At 35.4% G+C, this 22376-nt stretch overlaps 1 protein-coding gene across 1 annotated transcript in view; it reads right to left on the minus strand.

Annotated features, from left to right (window-relative positions):
* BRIP1 (BRCA1 interacting helicase 1) overlaps window positions 1-22376 on the minus strand; it is a 148530-nt gene that overhangs the window by 83629 nt on the left and 42525 nt on the right. Inside the window, 3 exon segments of the mRNA XM_004706996.2 lie at window positions 2680-2879; window positions 7017-7238; window positions 10835-11125. Of these exon segments, the coding sequence (XP_004707053.2) occupies window positions 2680-2879; window positions 7017-7238; window positions 10835-11125 (713 nt within the window).

The raw sequence follows: 22376 nt of genomic DNA on the forward strand, positions 1-22376 counted from the left end.
ACCTATAATATTTACTTATGAACTAGATGAGGTGACACAGCTATCAAGGGTAGCACTTCGATTTCTTCCTGGTTGGCAGTTTGTTTAGATGGGAAATATGGAGAGGAAATAGACAGGGAATGAGACGGAGCTCTGCTCTGGATGTTGACATGCCTTTTTGATATCCAAATGGAAATAGATAAAATAGAATGGTAGAGATATAAGTGGCAATACAAGGTAAGGATGGGGCTAGAGTCGGAAATGTGGGCTTCTTTAATATTACAAATGCTTATGTAGGCTGTGACCAGGGTTGTCTAATTTGGGTCAAGTGTAGATTTAATACTGTAGTAATAGCAATGATATAAAAGCCCAAAAGGAAATTGTGATGTACTCCAACGTTTATACAGCTAACAGATGAAAAAGAAGTATCAAGAGAAATTGAGAAAGAAAGGCCTATGAAGGCAAAGGAAAACCAGAAGATTCCAAGCACACGGGCCCAGACAAAAATGTTGTTCAAGAAGTGATAACGCGGGAATAAGGACAAGAAAAAAAAGAAGAAGAAGAGAAGACGATGAAGTGGTAACAATGTCTAACATTTCTGAGAGACTAAGAACAGAATACCCTTTAGATTTGGCCATTAAGACAGTAACATTACTAGAATGATGAAGAAGGATGAGAATGAGGATATAGACTCAGTAACAACAGTAGTTTAGGTATTCTTTATGTTTTGGGGGTTTTTTTTAACAGGAATTCTTAATAAAAACAAAACAAACCAAACAAAAAAAATCATAAAGAAAGACATATAATAAGAAAATGAAAGGAAAAGAATGTGCAACTCTACCACAAGCAAAGGAATAATTTCTGTAATTCACTGAAAAAACAAAATCCAGAATTCGTTGATCCTGACTCATAGCAACCCTAAAGGGCAAAGTGGGACTGCTCTCTAGTCTTCAAGGAGGTAAACTTTTATAGAAACAGATGACCACATTTCTCTCCCTTTGAGCTGCTGTAAGGTTCAAACCACCTGCCCATGGTGTAGTGGATTAAATATTGAACTATTAACCTCAAGGTCAGCAGTTCGAAACCACCAGTCACTCCTCCACAGAAAGAAAGTTCACATGAGGCTTTCTGCTCCTATCGAGAATCACACCCTCAAAAACCCTCCGAGTCAGTTCCACCCTGTCCTGCAGGATCACTATGAGACAGAACTGACTCAATGGCAGTGAGGGTGTGTGTGTGTGTGTGTGTGTGTGTGTGTGCTGTTAGCATGAGTACTTAACCATTGGGTCACTAGGACTCTTGAATACATAAAAAGCTTCTTGAAAACTCAATAAAATACAAGATCTATAACCACAATAAAAAGGGGGGTGGGGAGCAGATATATCCCAAGTTGATAGAAGAGAAATAGAAATGGCTCATAAAGATGCTTAGTCTTACTCATATGAAGAGAAATATAAATGAAAACTAAATTGGGGTACCACTTTTTACCTACAGGTTTTAAAAAACAAAACCCAACTCTCGTACATTATTGTAAGTATGAATTAATCCCCAACTCATAGACATACAGTGTAGTTTTGCCAATATTTATCAAAATTAAAAATATACCTTTGCTTCAATTCACCACTTCCAATTCTAGGAATTTTCCTATGGACATAAAAGCCTACATTTGAAATGGCTTATGTTCAAAGTTATTCATTAGAGCAATGTAATAGCAAAAGATGGGAAACTACCTTAAAATATATTAAACTGAGGCTGGTTAAATAAATTAAGTCTATACAGTGGAAATCCAAGCAATTATTTTCAAAACTATTAAAGTACTTTAGTCTTGATATGGAAAGATCTTCAATACACACTGTTAAGTGAAAAAAAAAAAAAGCCAAGATACAGGAAAAAGTATGTATAAGCATATGCCATCATTTGAGTAAAAAGGAGGGACGAGGTCTCTTTATTGGCACATGAATGTATAGATAGAAGAATAGATGTGTTTGAATTGTGCTGGCGAAGAATACTGAAATGGACTGGCAAAAGGACAAACAAATCTGGCTTGGAGTAAGTACAGCCAGAATGCTCCTTAGCAGCGGGGATGGAGAGACTTCGTCTTATATACATAAATGGATGATAAGTTTGTTCATGGGGAAAGGAACTGCACAGATGGGGAGTGGGGAGATTTTTGTTGTATAAATTTGTATAGTTTACTTTAGTCATGTGACTGTACAGCATTCAAATCTTCAATATTTTTTTAAACTAATATGAGTATCAGAAAAAAGCTATAGTAAATGAAATTGAATGTACGGTTGTGAGAGGTATTTTCCTAAGATAAAGATATTTAGATCAATATCCTAATGTCTAATGAAAGAGAAATTATCTAATGTAACTTTTAATACAATTAGAATTAAATCTATTTTAGATAATTGAAATCTTGATTAATTAAATCCCATCAATTAGAATCCTATTCAAATTAGAAGATAAAGTAATACTTGCCAAATTTGGAATAAGATTCTTAAGTATCAATAAAGGGTTATTCATTCTACTGTTTTGAATGAGATAAGTTAGAATAACCTTCTTTTAAAAGTTTAACTGGCAATGGACAACTCACTTCCTAACAAGACTCGTTAATCAGAGTTTAGTAACTTTAAATATTCTGAAATTTTAAAAACATATTTTTACACAAAGGCAGCACAGATAGAAAAATGTTCTTACTTAATGAGACTATAGCACACTGCTCGGAGAGGATCATGGTTTTTTTTCCTTATATTATTGTTTACCATACTGTCCAGCTCATCTCGAGCAAACCAAAGTTGAACTTCTGTTACACTGTAACTTGCTGATTCCCGAGCACAGTCTTCAATATTATGAGCTTCATCTAAAATTATAACTTGCTCTTTCAGATTGATATCCATCTGTAAAATAAAATAGTTTTCTTGTAAAATGAAATATTAGACCAAAATTTCATTTAAAATTTTATACTATAAGCAAATATTACAAATGGCAATCATATAAACAATTGATTTCATGTCTTGAATAAAACTTATTAAGCACTCAGATGAATCAAATAATATATCAGATCAACGTTAAAATCACCCATGTTTTACTTTCAAAATACTTTGTAAAACAATCAATCATTAAAATATGTGCCCACCACATGGAAGAAGCACACCAGCCTGTGCGATCACGAGGTGTCGAAGGCATCAGGTATAAGGCATCATCAGAATAAAAAAATCTTACCATAGTGAATGGGGTGGGGGGGAGTGCAGAGTGGAGACCCAGAGCCCATTTGTAGGCCACTGGAGATTCCCCTGCAGAGGGGTCTTGGGGAGGAGAGAAGCCAGTCAATGTGTGGTATAGCAACGATGAAAAACACAACTTTCCTCTAGTTCCTAAATGCTTCCTCCACCCCACCCACTATCATGATCCGAATTCTACCTTGCAAGTCTGGCTAGATCAGAGGATGTACACTGGTACACATAGGAACTGGAAACACAGGGAATCCAGGGCGGATGATCCTTTCAGGACCAGAGGTGTGAGTGGTGATACTGGGAGGGTGGAGGGAGGGAGGGTGGTTTGGGGGAACTGATTACAAGGATCTACATGGGACCGCCTCCCTGGGGGACGGACAACAGAAAAGTGGGTGAAGGGAGAAGTCAGACAGGGCAAGATATGTCAAAATAATTTATAAATTATCAAGGGTTCATGAGGGACAGGGGAGAGGGGAGGGAGGGGAAAAAATAAGGAGCTGATGCCAGGGGCTTAAGTGGAGAGCAAATGTTTTGAGAATGATGAGGGCAATGAATGTACAATTGATATATGTATGGATTGTGGTAAGAGTTGTATGAGCCCCTAATAAAACGATTTAAAAAAAAGCATGTGCCCAGTGAGCCATCAAGGGGCTCTGGCTCATGGCAGCCCCAGGTGTATCACAGCAGAACTGTGCTCCGAGAGCGTTTAGTGCTCATTTTCAGAAGGCACATCAAGGCCTTTCTTCTGAGGCGTCTCTTAGTGAACTCAAACCTCTAACCTTTTGGTTTACAGCTGAACACATTAACCATCTGCAGCACCCAAAAACTCCACTGATGACATAACCAAATCCAACCCACTGCCGTTGGACAGATTCAGTGACCCTCTAGGACAGAGTAGAACTGTCCCTGTGAGATTCCAAGTTTGTGACTCATGAAACCACTATAGGAGTAAAGTCTTATCTTGCTCCTATGGAACACTTGGTGGTTCTAACAGCCCAGTGTGCCACGAGAGCTCCTTTAACTACATACAGAGGTATAAAAGCCCCACTAGGTGTCCGACATAAATTCTTAAACACAGTAAAAAAACCTTTCAAACTAAACTAACAATTCAAGATTCAGATGACTCTCAAAATATTGGACAATGAAGTACACCTGTTAAGTTTTACTCTGTCCTTCTTCATGGAAATTGCTCTTTCCCAACCTCTATGTGATGCTGACAGTGCTATTAACCTGTTAACATCAAGGGACAACGCCACTTTCCCAGCAGGGTGAGGTTCATAACCCAGGGCTGTCAGTTAAACTAAGTATGCCATCCCTCTGGGGGTCACAGTGACTGAGTCAGGCATAGATATGTGTGGGGCAGTCAGAGTAAATTTTGCGGGTTGCTATAAGTTGAAATAGACTCAATGGCCACTAACAACGATAGGAGATTATATTCTTTATACTCCAGGTTAGCTAACTGCTCATAGTCATCTTTGTTCCCAGAAGGGCATGCCTACAACAAACCATCACAAAGAAATTCCAGTCAAGCATCTTTTCTTAAGCTCTTTTTAAGTTGGGTTTGTATGTCATTTGCAATTGAAAGAGCCCTGACTATTAGAGAAAAGCAATGTCACAAAGCAATTACCAATGAATTGTTTTGAGATAGGAATAGCATGGATAGGGCTGGAGATGATGGAGAAAAGACCATAGAAAACAGGAAATATTTTTAAGAATGATGAGGGCAACAAATGTACAAATGTGCTTGACACAATTGATGTATGTATGGATTGTGATAAGGGTTTTATGAGCCCCAAATAAAATGATTACAAGAAAAAGAAGGTGAGAAAAAAACAAAACACACCAGGAAACATATTAGGATTTAAAAGAGTAGGCTTTTGGTAGCCGGAGAGGGCAGGGCATGCTAACTGAGGAAGTGGTGTCCTTAGGCAGGTGCAGACCATAGCCCCTGCCACTGACACCAAAAGGACCCCAGGATCTGCAACCACAGCTGGCAGGATAGGGGAGGGGTGGCTAGGGCAGTGACATCACTAAGGTTGGTATCACCAGTCACCAGTGTGGTAACTCTTCAACCCACCACCACCACCCTTGCTCTATTCCCAAGCTGGTGCTAACTCGTCTGCCCCACTCAGTAATTAGCTACCCAGGGTACAATGAAGCAGGCCCAGGCAACTGCTATTGGGTGGAAAGGAAGGCCTCCCTCGCCTGTTAGCCAATGAGAGGGGAGGAGCTGTGAAAAGCTGTGAGACAATTGGCTAGGAGGGGGTGGAATGAGCCCAAGGGACTTTCTGACAATGAAAGAGGGGAGGGGTTCACTGGTCAACCCCACCCATGAGTTATCTCACCTAGCAACACTACCTAACAGATGTGTTATCAAAAGCAAATAAACAGGGGAAAAACACGATATCCTCAAAAGACTATGAAATAATTTTCAGGTTCAAGTTAGTTTTATAAGAGAAGGCTAAAAAGGCAAATCAAGACCTTGTGCTGAACCCTTTAGTGTATACTTGAGAAGTATAGACTTTATCCTATAAGCAAAGTGAGCAATTGGAGATTTTTAAGGAAGGGAAAGATAAAACTACAGTAATATTAGGAAGACTAAGTAGGCACTGGTAAGGGAAAAGGCCTAGTTAAAAAGCATTAAAATAAAAGAATAGTAAGGTCATAAGCACTGTTAATATTGCTGTTACTATTAACTGTCATGGTGTTGGCTCTCGACCCATGGCGATCCACACACAACAGACCATTGTGCTCCGCAGAGTCTGGCTGATTGGCTGATTTTGGGTAGCAGGTCATTGGGCCTTTCTTCTAGCGTCAGTGAAACGGTCTCACCATGGGAGTAACACAACCTTTACTAACAGATAGGTGCCTGTGCTTCAGATGAACTGGCTGAGAACGAAACCCACATCCCCCTATGGAAAACAATAATTCTACCACTGACTCACTACTGCTCCTAGCCAATACACATAATGCCTATTAATTTTGAACTTAAAAAAAATAGAATGAAAGTAGTGAGATCAATATTTTTGTTAAAAAAAAAAGGAATAAATAACAATTGAACAGACCAAGAATCTCATTTGTTCTTCTACTGTAACAAACGGATGGCACATATCTCAATAAGTAGGAAAAAGTTGTCTACGTTTTACATATACATTCACACTTTCTCTTATGTGTGCATCTAGACGATAGTTGTAGGTAAACAAATGTACATGCTTTATCAGAAATTTACTTTGTAAAAGTCCACAAAGCATAATTTTTACAGGTAAATATGCATATTCTCCCAATGTAAGTTGTTCAGAACCCAATTTCTTCAGGGAATTGTTTCAAACATTTCTATTCTTCAAACATAGAAAGATATCCACAGTCCAATGGATCTCAGATAAGGGTAATTTTGCTCCCACCAAAGATATCTGGAGACCTTTCTGATGCCATAATTGTGAGACTATAGTGTCTATAGTGTGTGGAGGGAAAGTTGCTGCTATACATCCTGCAACACATTAGACAGCCCAACAACACCAAGAATTCTCCAGCCCAAATGTAATAATGCCAAGATTGAGATACTCTATTGCAGTCTCCTTTCAATCACTAGGTCCTTAAAAACCCTTACGATTTTGGATATTAAAATGAATAGGTCTAAAATTCAGTTAATGGAACTCAGTATTAAATGTTTATACATTTACATGAATTAAATATAAAGCCGAAAATACAGTAAAAGACAATAAAACATCTAAAAGCTTTAACATTTAATAACATCTCAATAAGTAAGGAAAAAAAGTAGTCTATTTTCACATATACACTCACACTTTCCCTTATTTGTGCATCTAGAAGATAGTTGTAGGGACAAAATACTATGTCCGAATCTTCTATTAGTTCTCGAGCTGTGTAATATGGACATGCCTTTAGTTTCTTCCCCAGGTTGACAAGTTCTTCTATATCCCAGGCCTTATGCATCCCTTGGAGACTCTGTAATGTGTGCTGTTGACTAATTTTATGAACACCATGATAAAAATAGCAGGATTTCCCCTAAAAAGAAATATGCATAACTGAGATGTAAATCAATATTAAAATAAAATTAGCTTATCTCTTGTTTTTAGAAACATTCTTACAAGTCACAAGATAAAGATTTTTACAAAGCAGACCTATTATACAATATTAAAATCACACCAATTTTAAGGATTAAAATGGTTAAATTATTAAAACTGTATTATTATTTGACTCAGATAGAGCTCCAAGTCAATAGAGTCCCAAAACACCAACTTCATTTGAGAAAAAAATATTTTTAAATTATGTTGTTGTGTTAATTATTCTGATTAATGTGATATGAGGCATAAAATACTTCTGGAAGAATTCACAAAAGCAATGGTTTCACTGGTCACTTTCAAGGACGAGAACTAAGTGACTTGGGGATAGGAATAGGATAATTTTTCTCTCTAGATCATTTTCTACCTTTTGAATTATGAGCCATGCAACTGTATTATTTATCGAAACATAAATTTCTGGCTCTAGTTAAGATGATTTTTTCCTAATTAAAACAAAAATTAGAGAAGTGCATTACTTTTCCAGTAGAGGCACTTAAATAAAGAACACTGAACAAAAACACACGTGCCTTTGGATCAAGCCAAAAAATCAGAAAGTTTACACTTTAAGAGCACTTCGAATGACACCCCTGTGCAGACTGATAGCAAAACCAGAAAAGCTCATCCATTTTAGCAGTGTAATACAACCCTGAGGGGAGTCTGTCACTTGACGCATTATCACACTTTAAACTCTTTTCACTCAAACTGCCAGTTATCTATTTATCATTTCGCTTTGGTAACTCAGCCAGACTAAACATAGACACCTACAGTGACTTTGTAATTGGCCCTCATTACAATACCAAATTACCTTGAGGGCTCAGGCACAAGAAAGGGAATGTTTCTGTAAGCTCATGACGTAAGCATTCTGAGGCAGCAATTAGGTAGAAGCAAGCAATCACAGGAAGATACCTTCAATTATTTATATTGCTAATATTTTTTTAAAAATATCCTTGATTAAAGAATAAAAGTCAAAGAAAAATTCTCCTCATTCAACCCTATTGAATTACTCTTTAAAGTTTTATCCAAACTTATGATGGTAAAAATCAATTTACAAATATAGCCGATGCTACAGAAGTATGAAGAGAGAGACAAGGCTTTCTAGTCCCATAAAGCATTACATTGGTTGGAGGAGCTGGGAACCAATCAATGACTGCAGGAGGAAGGAGGGGGCATTAGAACTGATTGCGATGATGTACATACAACTCTTTTGAAAATCAATTTAACTATGGAAGTGTATGATGTGACTATTATATCAGGAAAACCACTACAAAAAATAAGAAACCAAATTTGACCTATGGTTACCATAGGTGAAAGAGGAAGGCTTTTTCCTTAGGGGACATTGAGCTTATTGTAATGGTGGTAGAACAATTTGGAGAGGGATGTCAATAATGCTTGGACAGCATGAAGAGTATAGTCAATAACACTGAATTATACATCTAGATGTTGTTGAATTGGAGAATGTTTTGTTCTGTATATTTTTGCCAAAATTGAAAAAAAAAATTACACATATAACAATGAGTACAGGGAAGAAGGGAATGCTCTAAAATTGTGGTGAGGATGTTCTTGATGTGACTGAACTATTGAATTTATGATTTGTGGATGAAATCCCTATAAAAACTTAAAAAAAAAAAAGAAAAAGAATTGCCATAAAGGAAGTCCTACCCTAACCTATAGAACCACGAGGAGTCAGAATCAACTCAACAGCAGTGGGCTTATACGTGTCTAGAAGGCCACATAGCCTATTTGCTTCAAACATATAATCTTACATTTTACAACTGCTCTTACCAATAGAATAACAAATATATAGTGGATTATGTAATAATTTTCCTAGCCACAAGCCAAACAAAAAACAAAAAAACATTGTTGTTGAGTTGATCCTGACTCATAGTGACTCTATAGAATTGCACCATAGGGGTTCTGAGGCTGTAAAAATGGAAACAGAGCACCATGTCGTTCTCCCATGGAGTGAGCAAGTGGGTTTAAACTACACACTTTACTATAAGCGATCTAGTGCTTAACCGCCTGCTTCACTCTCAGACGCACTGCTGGCAAGTAGAGTCCAACTCCTAGGGGCCCTACTGGACAGGGTGACGTGAAACTGCACTTGTGGTTTTCTGAGCCTGTTCATGGGAGTAGAAACCATCATTTTTCTCCCACCCAGCTGCTGGGGTTTGCAACGCTAACCTTGTGGTTAGCTGCCCAACATATAACCCATTAGTCACTTAGAACTGAGAATTTCTCAATCGAGAGAAAAAAGTACTGACAATGCCAGCAAATCCACTTCCATAGACTATGCAGCTAACCCCAACAGCAAGTATGAGGAATTCAGTCACTTACAGGAAAATGTCTACTTAAGCATATAATTTCTGCGGTTTTGTCATGAAAAACTTTTAGTAAAATTTTTAAGATTTTAATTTGTGTAGTATTTTCATGTCTCCTTAAAAAGAAATTCTTAAATATGTAAAAGAAAGGAATTTCACAATTCTTTTGTTAAAAAGGACTCTTTGAAAAGTTAATCTAACCAGTGACCTTCAATAATGGTTTTGATCCAGAAATTAATGCATTTCCTTCCTGGATTTTCCTCTGGAGCCCTTAGTACTTAAACTTTCTATTCTTATTTATTTGAAAATTTTTCAATAATTCAAATAAGCTATTACTTAAATATTTACTAAAGTGTCTTTTGAATATCCCTAAATAAAGCTTGATTCTATTATTAAATTTTTTAAATGAAGAGAGAAAACAATAATGCTCAATGATTTTTCATTTTAGATGGCAAGGAGATGATAATCCATTAAATAAATATCAGTCTTATGTAGAACCAACTGTAATAAAAGTAAAAGATAACTTTCAAACAACATCAAAATATCATTTGTCATTTCATATACTATTAATTTATGGCTCACTGGTGACTTCTGATGTAATTCCAGATCTGAAACTTTTAGAATAAATTAGTTGTCCTTCTTATACACAAATTCCCAAACTAAAACTGCTAAAAAAATTTTTTTAAATAATCTAAATTTTGGTAAGAAAGATTTTCCTCTTTCTACCCTGTCTGGATTTTATTTTAGACTTCTTTGGCAAATTTCAATAATTTAATTTAAATTTTTTGAAAGGGAAGTTTGAACTCATCAGAACTATGGTATAAGATAATCATGATTCTTTCAACTTTCAATATCCCAAAATTTAATGAGAAACTAAATTAATTAGTTTTTCAATATGTGAAGCATTAATTATGAAGCTAAATCATTTAGACATTTTATTTCCTCATATGACATCATGTATGTTTGACTATGTTTGTTAGATTTAGTGGAAGAAAGAAAACATCTGACTATAATCTAAATTCAAGGAATTATATACCCCCACGTTTTAGGTCTGAAAATGCATAATTTGAAAGTTGAATTATTTTTATGGTAAATTATTTTTTAATATAAATTCTAGCATTAATTTGGTTTTCATTATTTAACTGTAAATGTACACATAAAACATACTTTGTAGTTTGCATTCTTTCAGCCTAAAATTTCCCCCTAAAGCCAGTTTACTTACATTTTTTCCATCTAGAAATTCCATACATTTTTCTTTTCTGTTGAAGTTACCAACTACTTCAGGATGGACACAAGTGTGATCTCTGCTGGAAAGAATAGTCATTGGGACCTCTGAGTAGGCTGTCTTCCGGAGCTCTCTCGTCATCTGAGCGATCTGCTTATGTGTCCGTGTCCCAAGATAGATTTTGGGTTTCTTCAGTTTCCCTCCACTATCCTTCTTCACGGCATTTGAAGAATCATGACTGTTCCCTTGTTTGGTGGAACAACAGCACCTAGAACAGGGGCCAGGCGGCTGTGACAAAGGGAAATAAAATTAACGAATGTCTAGACGGCCATTCACAAAACTTCTCTTGAATCAAAAGCTGTAAGTACAGACTCATACTGTCAAAAGCAAACTTCAAGCTGTTATAGTAAGTAAAACTTTCTTATTAAAAAAACAACCTTTAATATTCCATTTCAAATTGGTAAAAATTATAAATTATGTTTCTTTATTTGCATTACTAACATGCTGCTCATAATTTCATGTTTAGGTCATTTCAATTCTCCCCTTTCATAAGTTAAAAAATCAATAAGAAAAAAAAACAAGACACTTTTAAGTTTTGCTTAAGTTTTGTAGCAAACAGAAGTGAATTTATCAATACAGGTTAGAGTTGATAGTGGTAGTTTCATTCACCACATAGCCAATCTAACTATCATAAAAATCACTAATGTTGATAAAGACACCTTAAGTAATTTACAAATAAATAGAAATACGAAATTGAATCTAAAGTATCCAAAAATAAGACAAGAAAAGTATTCTCTAGCAAAGGTATGAAAAGTAATTCAAAACATTAATATTTAATAATGAAGACAGATTGCTTGTGAGGAACAAGTAGATCTGAAATTCAATGACCTGTCATGGAATGCAAACCCATCAGTAAAATTACCATTCAGGATAACTTTTCTTGAACAATCTGACTGGTTCTTTATCATTGAAATTGTTATACAAATGTCTTTTTAAACATACTTTATAGAACACCAGAAATGTTGTTAATATTTACCTTGATTTTTCTCTCATTTCTAAATGATCAAAAATTAAAATTAAAAAAATGTTTGCCCACATATTAGCACCCACAGACGCCCAATAACAACACTTTTTTACAACAAGCCTCAATTACTACACCAAATGAGTCAGAATGAAGGCTCATTTAAAACAAATGTTGTGAAATGGTTACTTTATAGAAATGATCACTAAAAAAAAAAGAAAGAAATGATCACTAATGAGGAAAACAAAAAGAATAAGTAGCACAATAGCTTTTAAAGAATTTGTAGGAGAGTTTTAGAGGAGAACTAGTACTCTACTCGAGTAGTTTTTTTTTAAACTGTAATCAGTAAGATTAGCCCTCCCAAACAAATGCGGTCATAGCATGTTACACCACAATACTGGGGATCACGCTGTCTTTTAGCCTCAACTCAGTGAAAAAGCAAGTTCAAATTACCCCTAGTCCTGCTCAACCTTGTCTGCCAGTAAATATTACAATACATGATAGAATGGATGTAAATGTGACCCTTCTGGAGCCGTCACTCACTGGGATAAAAGGCTCACTGATGTGCCAAAGAAACAGTCCGTCAAAGCAGATAGAGTTACAGCCACGCTGGAATTGTTACATCCCCTTCTCAAGTTGCCAGTAGCGGCAGATTTCATTACGGAGTGCTGCCACATTAAATAGCCAGTTCCAAATATCCTGCCTTCTATATTGAATAATTACTTATTCACTGAAAGGATAAAAAGAAGAGTTATGAATGGGGCTCTTGTCAACAGGGAGGCAGGAAACAGCTGACATGTGGTGTATGTTACATATGTTGCAATATCCAACAATTTATGGTCACATAGAAAATGGAATGCAAATTACATGATATTTCTGACTGAATACTTTCTTGACCTTAGAAATTATCACATTAATGAATTAACATACTAAAAGAATTAATGCAATTTGAAGTAGCAGAATTCATTTGCTTTTTCATACCTCAATCTTTTCCCTCAATTATATTTTTTCTGTTCTTCATGATACAGTTAAATTAATTCTGAATATAAGAATGCTTGGGTCCAGTGCATCATTGTATATTATGCAGAAATATTATATGCCAACAAAAAGTAATGCAATAGAGTGGGTTTTTCTCAAGTAATCCAGTAAATCTTTTTCATAAAACTTGGAAAACCTACTTTTGATGTAATAATTTTCAATAGCAAATCCATTTAAGTCTTTTACCAGCTACTCTTCTTTAATTCTAACAAAGTTGAAATTCCCTGACCAAAATATTCAAGCAGTACAGAAATATACATAACAGATCAACTCACCACAAATAACTTAAAGACCTTTATGCATATATTTTAAAAATCTCATAATTTTTTCAAATAAAAAGCAATGTTGTTACACACTTTCATATCTTGCTACTTGTATTTTGCTTTATAATTTCTAATTAGAGTGCATTTGGAACTAATAATTTAAATAAAAGATTTGCTTATCTTAAGTTGTGTTAGTTGCTGTACTAACAAAAGCAAAAATCATACTGGTTGCAGGATAATCTCCCACTAAAGCAGCTATACTTAGGTACCTTAAGAGAAATCTTATTTTTCATTTCATAATTGAGACAATTATAACATGGCTGATTTTATATAAAACATGTGCTTGTTTGTTTTTTTAAGTGTTAAAGTACTCTGAATAATTACACCACTTATAAATTTGAAGCAGACTCCTTCAAAAGGTGGTTTTGTAATGAATAGTTTGGGAAGCAGAATCAAAAAGAAAAAAAGTTGATTCTTTTTCTTTGCCTTATTAAGGTAAAGTTATTTCTGCAGGGATGATTTTTATTGAACTTTCTATCTAAATGAGTGGGTACAATCATATTGGAAGACGGAAGAAAACTCTGAATGTGGCATCCCAGAGCTTTAAAATTACATTTCATATAGTAATAAAATACACTTTTCAATGCTATAGGAAAAATTAGATAAAGAGTTCTAATGATAGCAGGGATAGGAAGGGAGAGTACTCACTTTATAAAGTCTCTGAAGACCTTTGAGATAGGGTTGTTAGAACCATTAGATGAATACAATAAATTTGTATCTCTCCCTATGTATTTCTGCTAATATAGCACCTGTTAACAAATTATACTATTAGTCTCTCAGAGGAATGCTGTCCTTTTGCTCTTCAAATTTACAGAGACTGTTTTAGAAAACTGGAGAGTAAGCTTTAAACTATTCGCTCTCAGCTTAAATAGCTGAAGCTCAAGACAAATAAAGCTCATGGGCTCCTAAAACTGGCAGTTTCTAAGAACATGCAAGTAAGTGGTTACCCTGGGTAGTAGAATTGAACTCTTTAAAAAACGATTTCTTTCCCACACCTAGAAACCATCTGGAGTCCTTTTACTCCAACAAAAGGCTAGGCAACGCAACTGAATGACAAAATTACGTCACCTTTTAAAGCAAAACACAGAAGATAAGTATGGATGTGACTGCTGCATTATTTTCACATGCAGGCATCGATTAAAAAGAAAAAAAACAAACACCCAAAGCCGTTCTTAGAAGATCAGCAACCAAACATTTTTCTTAACTCCCTTGTGCTTAATAATTTCAATCTAGTCTTTCCTGTCCTGCCAATTTTGGTGGGGCGGGTGGGGAAGAAGAGTTAGATGATTAAATCTTAAAATCAAAGATTGACTCTTTTACAGTATTCCTTTCACGCAGCTATAATTAGGAGTTCAAATAGCATAAGATACTACAACAATGTCAGCTTCTGAAGTTTCAGTACTGTTGCCAATCTTTTTCTACCATACACTTAAATTTAAGAAAGGTGATTAAATAATCTTAGAAATAAAAAATAATAGTAATGAAAATAATTAGAAACTAATTTCATTGCCAGAGAAGAAGTTATTTTACTAGTCAGCAATCAGAGAACTTCTAAAAAAATGTTCTAGTAAACTGAAGTATAAAGCTACGCATAAAAGGGCACAATATAAAATATAAATGAAAATGAGACAAAAAAGAAACATATTGCATGAAATAAAAAGAAAACTGGGTGGGGGAGGAAGGGGGAAGAAATGGGGAGGTAATATCAGGGGCTCAAGTGGGAAGAGAATGCTTTGAAAATGATGATGGCGTCATATGTGCAAATGTGCTTGACACACTGGAGGAATGTATGGATGGTGATAAGAGATGTAAGAGCCCCCAATAAAAGTATTTAAAAAAGAAAGAAAGAAGAGAAAACTGGGTCAATAAAGCCACAGCTCATATTTCTCTTTAAACATCCATTATGTCTTATAACTTTTTAATAACACCTTGCACATCACTGGAGTTCATTTTTAATTGATGATCTGTGATTAAATCAATGACTGTGCCTATTCATGTTTTGTTTGAAGTTCTTAATATTTCAAAAAGTTAAATTCAAAAGCAAAAGGTTAGCTGCTAAAAGAAAAAGTATAGGGCAATTTATTATCTTTCCAAGTTAAAAAATTAGTATGTTAATAACTTGGGTTACTTTAGTTCTGACTGACACATAGCTTGATCTAGTCATTAAATGAATAATCGCTACCATTTACTAAGGCTGTACCTACACTGAACACTATACAAGTACTAGCTCATTTCTTTCTTTCATTTGTTCATTCAAGAAACATTAGAATCCATCCTAAGTCACACAGAAGACAGTGGCAAGGCCTCACCGTCCCTCACTGACAATGAGCGCTTCACTCTAATGGTTCTTTTAGGGCTTATCAATATCACTTTCACTCATGAGTTCAGAAATTGTTTAAAGTTAATAATCTAAGTACATTAGTTTCTGGAAATAAATATGAAATATTCCTAAGGTTAAGCTATACATGTTATATAAACATTTTAACTTATTACTTAACATTAAAATAATCAAATATTTTCTAACAAGATTCATTTTATGGCAGAGGCCGGGAAACAGGTGAGCTACTCTTAATAATAGACTCTAACTACCCTACCCCCTTGGGGATTGAATGACCCTTTCACAAAGGCCGCCCAATTCATAACAGTAGCAAAATTACAGTTATGAGGTAGCAACGAAAATAATTTTATGGTTGGGGGGGGTCACCACAACACGAGGAACTGTATGAAAGGGTCGCAACATTAGGAAGGTTAACCACTGCTCTAGAGGATGAGTCTGCAAACTTTTTCCAAAAAACAGTAAATACTTTAGGTTTTGTGGTCCCTGTCCTTATATTGGAAGATACCTATGATCTAAAAGTAGAGTATGATATTTCCTAAACAATATATTAAAAGTACAAAAGACTGAAATGGTCAAAATATAACTAAATGAAGTACAAAGTTTTCATTAAACATAAAACTCCTATTTAAATATAAACAAAATTTAGTGTAAATGAGTATAATATGCATTAATTTTAAAACTTATGTTTTTAAAAAACCACACCTTCAAAAAAATCTGAGAAAATATTTACAATACAGCCAAGGAAGCTTCAACAAGTTGGTGGAAAAATGTAATCAAAAGACAGTGGAATTTCCCCGAACTTTTTGAAGCCCCCTCACCTAACCAACTGAGGATCATTATCCATAACATATAAAGAGCTCCAACAAATCAATTTTTAAAAGAAAACACAACATATGGCCAAGAGCAGGGCAGTCACAGAAAGGCCCATATTAATGTGAAAAGATTTCCAACTTAATGCTTAACTTCACTAGTAATGAGAGAAATGCAGATTAAAACCATAATTCGATTCAATTTCACATCTACCAAACTGGGAGTTGGAATCGATACAAAGGAACTCATATATTACTGATTCAAGTGATATACAGACAGTTCTCAGGTTAAGGACATATGACTTAGGACAACTCATACTTGCTCTTTAATTTTACAAAAATTTGCCCTCACTTTTAAGTGAATGAACAAACCCCCCTTTCACAACAAATTCCTCATCACACTAAGCCTCACTAGAAGCACATGCAGCTTTTAAATTACTGAAAAGGCTTCTGTCTTTTCTTGAACTAAGGCAAAAATAAGAACTGTGTGTATCTATTCTGACTTATCTACAAATCCAACTGAAAGACACAAACACACAAGTAGATCTCATTTGTAACCTGGAACTGCCTGTATTCATTTTCAAGAGTAACTGGTAATTTAGTAAAATCTAAGATATATATCCTGTTTTACCCTGCATGACAGTGCCATACATAAACCACATGCTGTCGAGTTAATTCCAAATTAAGGTGACCCTTTGTGTGACTGCATAGAACTGTGCTATGTATGGTTTTCAATGCTAGATTCTTCAGAAGTAGATCAAAGCTTTCTTCTAAGTCACCTATAGGCAGACTGGAACTAAACCTTTGGTTAGTATCTGGGCGGACAAACTGTTTCTACCATGCAGAGGCTCAATGCTAAGTATATATGTCAGAGAAATTCTTGCTCATTAAGACAGATAATAGAAAAATACTCATTGCAATATTGTTTTAATATAAGGAAAGCAAATGAAGTACGTCAACGGAAGAATGGATAAATAAACTTTGTTTTGTTTTCTTTCCATAATCAATAGAACACTACCTAAAAAAACAAGTCAAATCAGTTGCTATGGAGCTGATTCCAATGCATGGTGACCCCAGAAACAGATCACCAGGCCTTTCTCCTGAGGCACTGCTGTTGGATTCAAACTGCCATCCCTTTTGGTTAGTCGTCAATGAAAAATATGAACCAGAACTACCTGTACAAACAATTTTTACAAATGTTGAATATGGCACACCAAATTTTATTCTCTTGATAGAGCCAAACAAATTGATCATATGAATGAAAATTTCAAACTTTAGTTAGAGAATTGGGAGTCCACACTATGGTAGATAATCCTTGGAGCTAAGAACTGTGGTACACAATATACCTGCAAAATGCTGTAAGTACTGCCAAAGAAACATACTACATCAAATATACTCTCATCTTGGTTTCTCCTACCATAAAACAAAACAGCTTTCATCTGAATCTTTCCTTGCTCCAAATTTTCAACCTCATTTATTAGAATAGAAGTGCTTAATTTAGAATCAAGGCACTACTGAATAGGGTCTGAGCTCACAAACTATAGAGACACACCATTGTGTGCTTGTCTAATGAAGATCCCTAAGACCCGGAACTTTCATCAAGTGCTCAAAGAGGATTGTCACTGACTTGCATGGAAGTTTTATCCCAGAATTTATGTCTCATTTTGTAATGGAAATCAAATGGAGGATCCATTTATTCCACAAAGAAACAAGTTGATAGTAAAATAAATAGCTTGATAAATTTTCCTGCACTGGTTTTAAGCTAATTTCTTTTTAATTTTGGTCAAAATTATTTTATATTACATTAATGTTATTTTATATTACATTAAGGTTAAAATACTTAGATAGTTCACAAGTGTTTATGTCTAGCTATATTCCATATGAAAAAAGTAAAGTCTAAAAATGTTCTTCAAAAATAAATAAATAAAAATGTTCTTCAAGTTGTTACAAAATACACAACAAATCCGTGAAGCTGAATTCAAAACCTTAAATCTTAAAATGAACCATTTCAGTAGGCCAGAAAGCAAGCTATTGCTCTTTTTTATTTCAATAAGGTACACACATAAAGAGCTAATGGCACACAAAAAAACAAACACTGGGCATAATTGCACTGTCTTTGAGCCTTAAAAACAAAAGAGGTCTATTGTTAACCTTTATCAACCGTTTGCTGTTGTCCAAGGCATCGAAACAGGTACTGAATGTTGTGCAAAATCTCACATAAGCACACACTCTAGTGAGATAGCAGAAGTGACCTATCTATAGCTTTTCCAGTACTCTTTTTTTTAAAAAATTCAAACAATACCAGTACTCTGCTGCCAGTTTCATGATTAAACTGCACAAAGCAGCTGTTTATCCACTCGCAGCAACCAGCAGGTGAACCTGATTCAATATTTATCACAGGCTTTCACAGATCACTGCTAACCAAGCAAACGTTTTAATTAAGCTGGACCGTGCTTCAAAGAGCTCATTCAAGATGTCAATCAGCAGGTAGGGGATCAGATACAGTGTCAGGTGAGAGCGTGTAATACAAATCCACAACTTTCTTCATCCCATCGCTGTAAATTCGCCTGCTCTAAAGTTCAGACTCTGATTGTCACAGACTGCCAGGCTCCTGGAATGTGTAACTGAAGTCACTCAGATTCTATTGGGAAGGTTGTAAGCAATATGTTCAACGGCAATGGGCTAGCACATTAAGACAGATCCTTTTCACGGTTGTTTTTTGATACGCTAAGTGTTTGTTACCTTACTCTCCACTTACTGTTTACTTTCTTGCCTGGTGTAAATGGGGATTCCTTAACACAGTTGCCCCAGTTTCTGAAAAGTCTGTTTCAGTAGAATTTATTTAGAGAGATCCAAAGTGGTATGCTTTTCATTTAATTTATACTAGAATAATCTTATTCCAAAAGAATTTTCCGTTTAAGAAGAATTGAAGGAGAAACAGAGGAAAAAGGAAAACTTCCTTGCAGAAGAATGCCAGCTAATAAATGTAAATGGAATAATTTTTAAAATCACCATTTTTAGCTATTCCCCATGTAATAAATGATTCAGGCAACCTACATAAATGGATACTAAGATTAAGAGGTAAAAAGTTGTTGAGGAACACAGTACTCCAATAATCTCCAAGTATCACCCCTTAAATTATTTATTAATTGCAAATGGAAAATTCACCTTTGCAATGGAAAGATCTGGAAGTCAACACCTAAACCTAATGGTTAAACTTGGCATCATCAGTCATGTGAGAAACTGCTACCAAGTACCTCTTGATGTATGTGTCCCTTCTTAAATAAACCACATTATGAAATCTAGACAGTTATGAATAAAAAAGAATCCAAGAGCACTAGTAACAAAAGGCATAATAAATAAATTGGTTCATCAAAATAAAGTTTTATTCAACAAAGGGAAAAGACAACCTACAGAAGAGAAAAAACAATTGAGAACCATATATCTGATAAGAACGTTAATATCCATGGGTGTATAGCAAAGTGTGGTGAAGAAATCAGATGGTGCCAGGCTATCAGAAAGAACAGTGTCTGGGATTATAGAAGTTTGCCATAAAGCAACCAGTTATCTACGTGAGGTGCCAGTTAAGTGCACACGGAAGAAGCACACCAGCCTGAGTGATCCCAAAACTGTAAATATTAAAATATAAGACGAGAGGAGGGAATTCTATTAGAATTTAAATTTGGTGCACCGGTTTGCAAAAGGCTATGGAAAACAGTGAAAGCCCAAAATCCATTTGCAGAGTCCCCACATGAATTAAGCTCAGGTGAATCCCCTGACTATTGACCAAGGATGCGACTAGCTATGCCCTCAGACAGAGGGCATTGGGAACTGGATTAATGCAGATATCATTAGCTTAAAATTTAACACGCTATCATCTGCTTTCCCTTTTGATCCATTTTAAATTTGTTTTGGTTCTTACTCTACTTTCTTTTGAATTGAGGATTTTCTGGAGTTTTTGTTTTTTGTTGTTGTTAAGGCTTTTTTGTTTTCTTTTGTATGATTTTCTTCACATGAACTCCAGGACACGTAAATCTAGAGACTGTAACTAGATTAATAATTTTTTAGAGTTATGGCAGGGGAAGTTGGGGAAAATGGGGAGCTAATAATGAGTACAAGAATGAAGAAAATGTTCTAAACTTGATTGTGATGATGACCAATAGGCTCTTTTAAACATACATAAACCACTGTATTGTATGGTATGTGAATTATGTCAATAAAACTGTTAAATTAAAAAAATTAATTTCCAGAAAACAGAAATAGTTCCTATTATAAAAAGACAAACCAAATTTTAAAAAGGACAAAGAACATAAATAGCTATTTTCCTAAAGAAGATATACAAATGGTCAACAAGCACATGGAGATGCTCAACATCATAGCCCTTCACCCACCTTATTGCCATCCAGTCAGTTCTCACTCACAACTCTGCAGGGCGGGTAGAACTGTCTCATAGGGTTTCCGAGATTGTCAATTTTCATGGAGGAGTCTGCCTCAATTCTCCCTCAGAGTAGCTGGTGGACTCCAGCGAATGACTTATCAGTTAGAACACAACACTTAACCCAGTGCTCAGGGATTAGCCATTATTGTTGTTGCTAGGTGACATCGTCACTCCCCATGTACAAGAGAATGAATCACTGCCCGGTCCTGCACCATCCTCACAATTGTTATGTTTGAGCACACTGTAACAGTCACTGTAAAGATGCAAATCAAAACTATAATGAGACATAACTTCACTCTAAGTAGGATGGCTATGACTGAAACACACACATATCCACACATAACAGCAATTATGGCAAAAGTGTAGAGAAATTGGAACCCTCTCATCCATTGGTGATAGGAATGCAAAGTGGTACAGCCACTATAGAAAACTGTTCAGCAGGCCTTCAAAAGTTAAACAGAAATACCATTTGGTTCAGCAATCCCACTCCCAAATGTAGACCCAAAAGTAACAATGCAAGCAGACACACATATACATCAATGTTCATTGCAACACTATTCACCAAAAGGTGGAAACAATTCTTCAGCAGATGAATTACTGTATATACTCGTGTATAAGCCAAGTTTTTCAGCACATGTGGTAAAATTAGGTGCCTCGGCTGATATTCGGGTTGGCTTATAATCGAGTATACACGGGAACAGAAAAGTCAAGGAAGCAATGAATTCAAAGGACTAATGGCCTACAGAAACCACAGCTTCCTCTAACCTAAAGCCAGAAGAACTAGAAGGTGTCCCGGAACAACTGCTTACCATCTGGACCCAGATCACAGTAGAACTTGGTCAGGTCAAATAAAAATCTGAAAGAGACTCGAGGAACTCCTCAGACTATGGGTCTGAGACAACCTTTGAAGGCGAAACTAAAGACACTTCCAGAGGGCACATTTCAGCCAAATAATAATAGACGGAACTACAAAAAAACCCAAAACAACAACGCCCATCAAAAATGTCTTCCTTAGAACAATCAACTACAGAACAATTTGCTCAAAGCCAAAGTTGAGAAGACAGAAAGGGGCAGCACGACTTGACAAATGAAAAGAGGGAGCTGGCACATGGCAGGAATTGGAGCCACTGTTACAAAACAAGTTCTGTAGAAACTGATGATTTAGGAACAACTCTCTAGGTAAACTTTCACCTAAAGCACAATAAAATGTTGGGGTATTTTTTGTTTTTAAAAAGATAATTTAGACAGAATCACTTTACCAGTAGAATTAAGTTCATTTATACTAATAAATTTCAATACAAGTAGAAATAAACCAAAAAATTCTCAATTACAATAATATAATTAAAAAATCACAATAAATCTAAACAAACACCTGGAAGTTTTTAAACTCTATCTAAATTAACTAGAGTCGAAAGTATCAAAAAACTTCAATAGATCAGTCGATAAAAAAAATCGTAGTCCAGATCAGGTATCAAAGAACAAAAGTTCAAATCATTGTGAACGAGGGGGAGTGCAGATTGGGGACCCAAGACCCATTTGTAGGCAACTGGACATCCCCTTACAGAAGGGTCA

The sequence above is a fragment of the Echinops telfairi genome, unplaced genomic scaffold, assembly GCF_000313985.2.
Source record: "Echinops telfairi isolate 266 unplaced genomic scaffold, ASM31398v2 ScPeMD7_7458;HRSCAF=8496, whole genome shotgun sequence".
Taxonomy (NCBI): domain Eukaryota; kingdom Metazoa; phylum Chordata; class Mammalia; order Afrosoricida; family Tenrecidae; genus Echinops; species Echinops telfairi.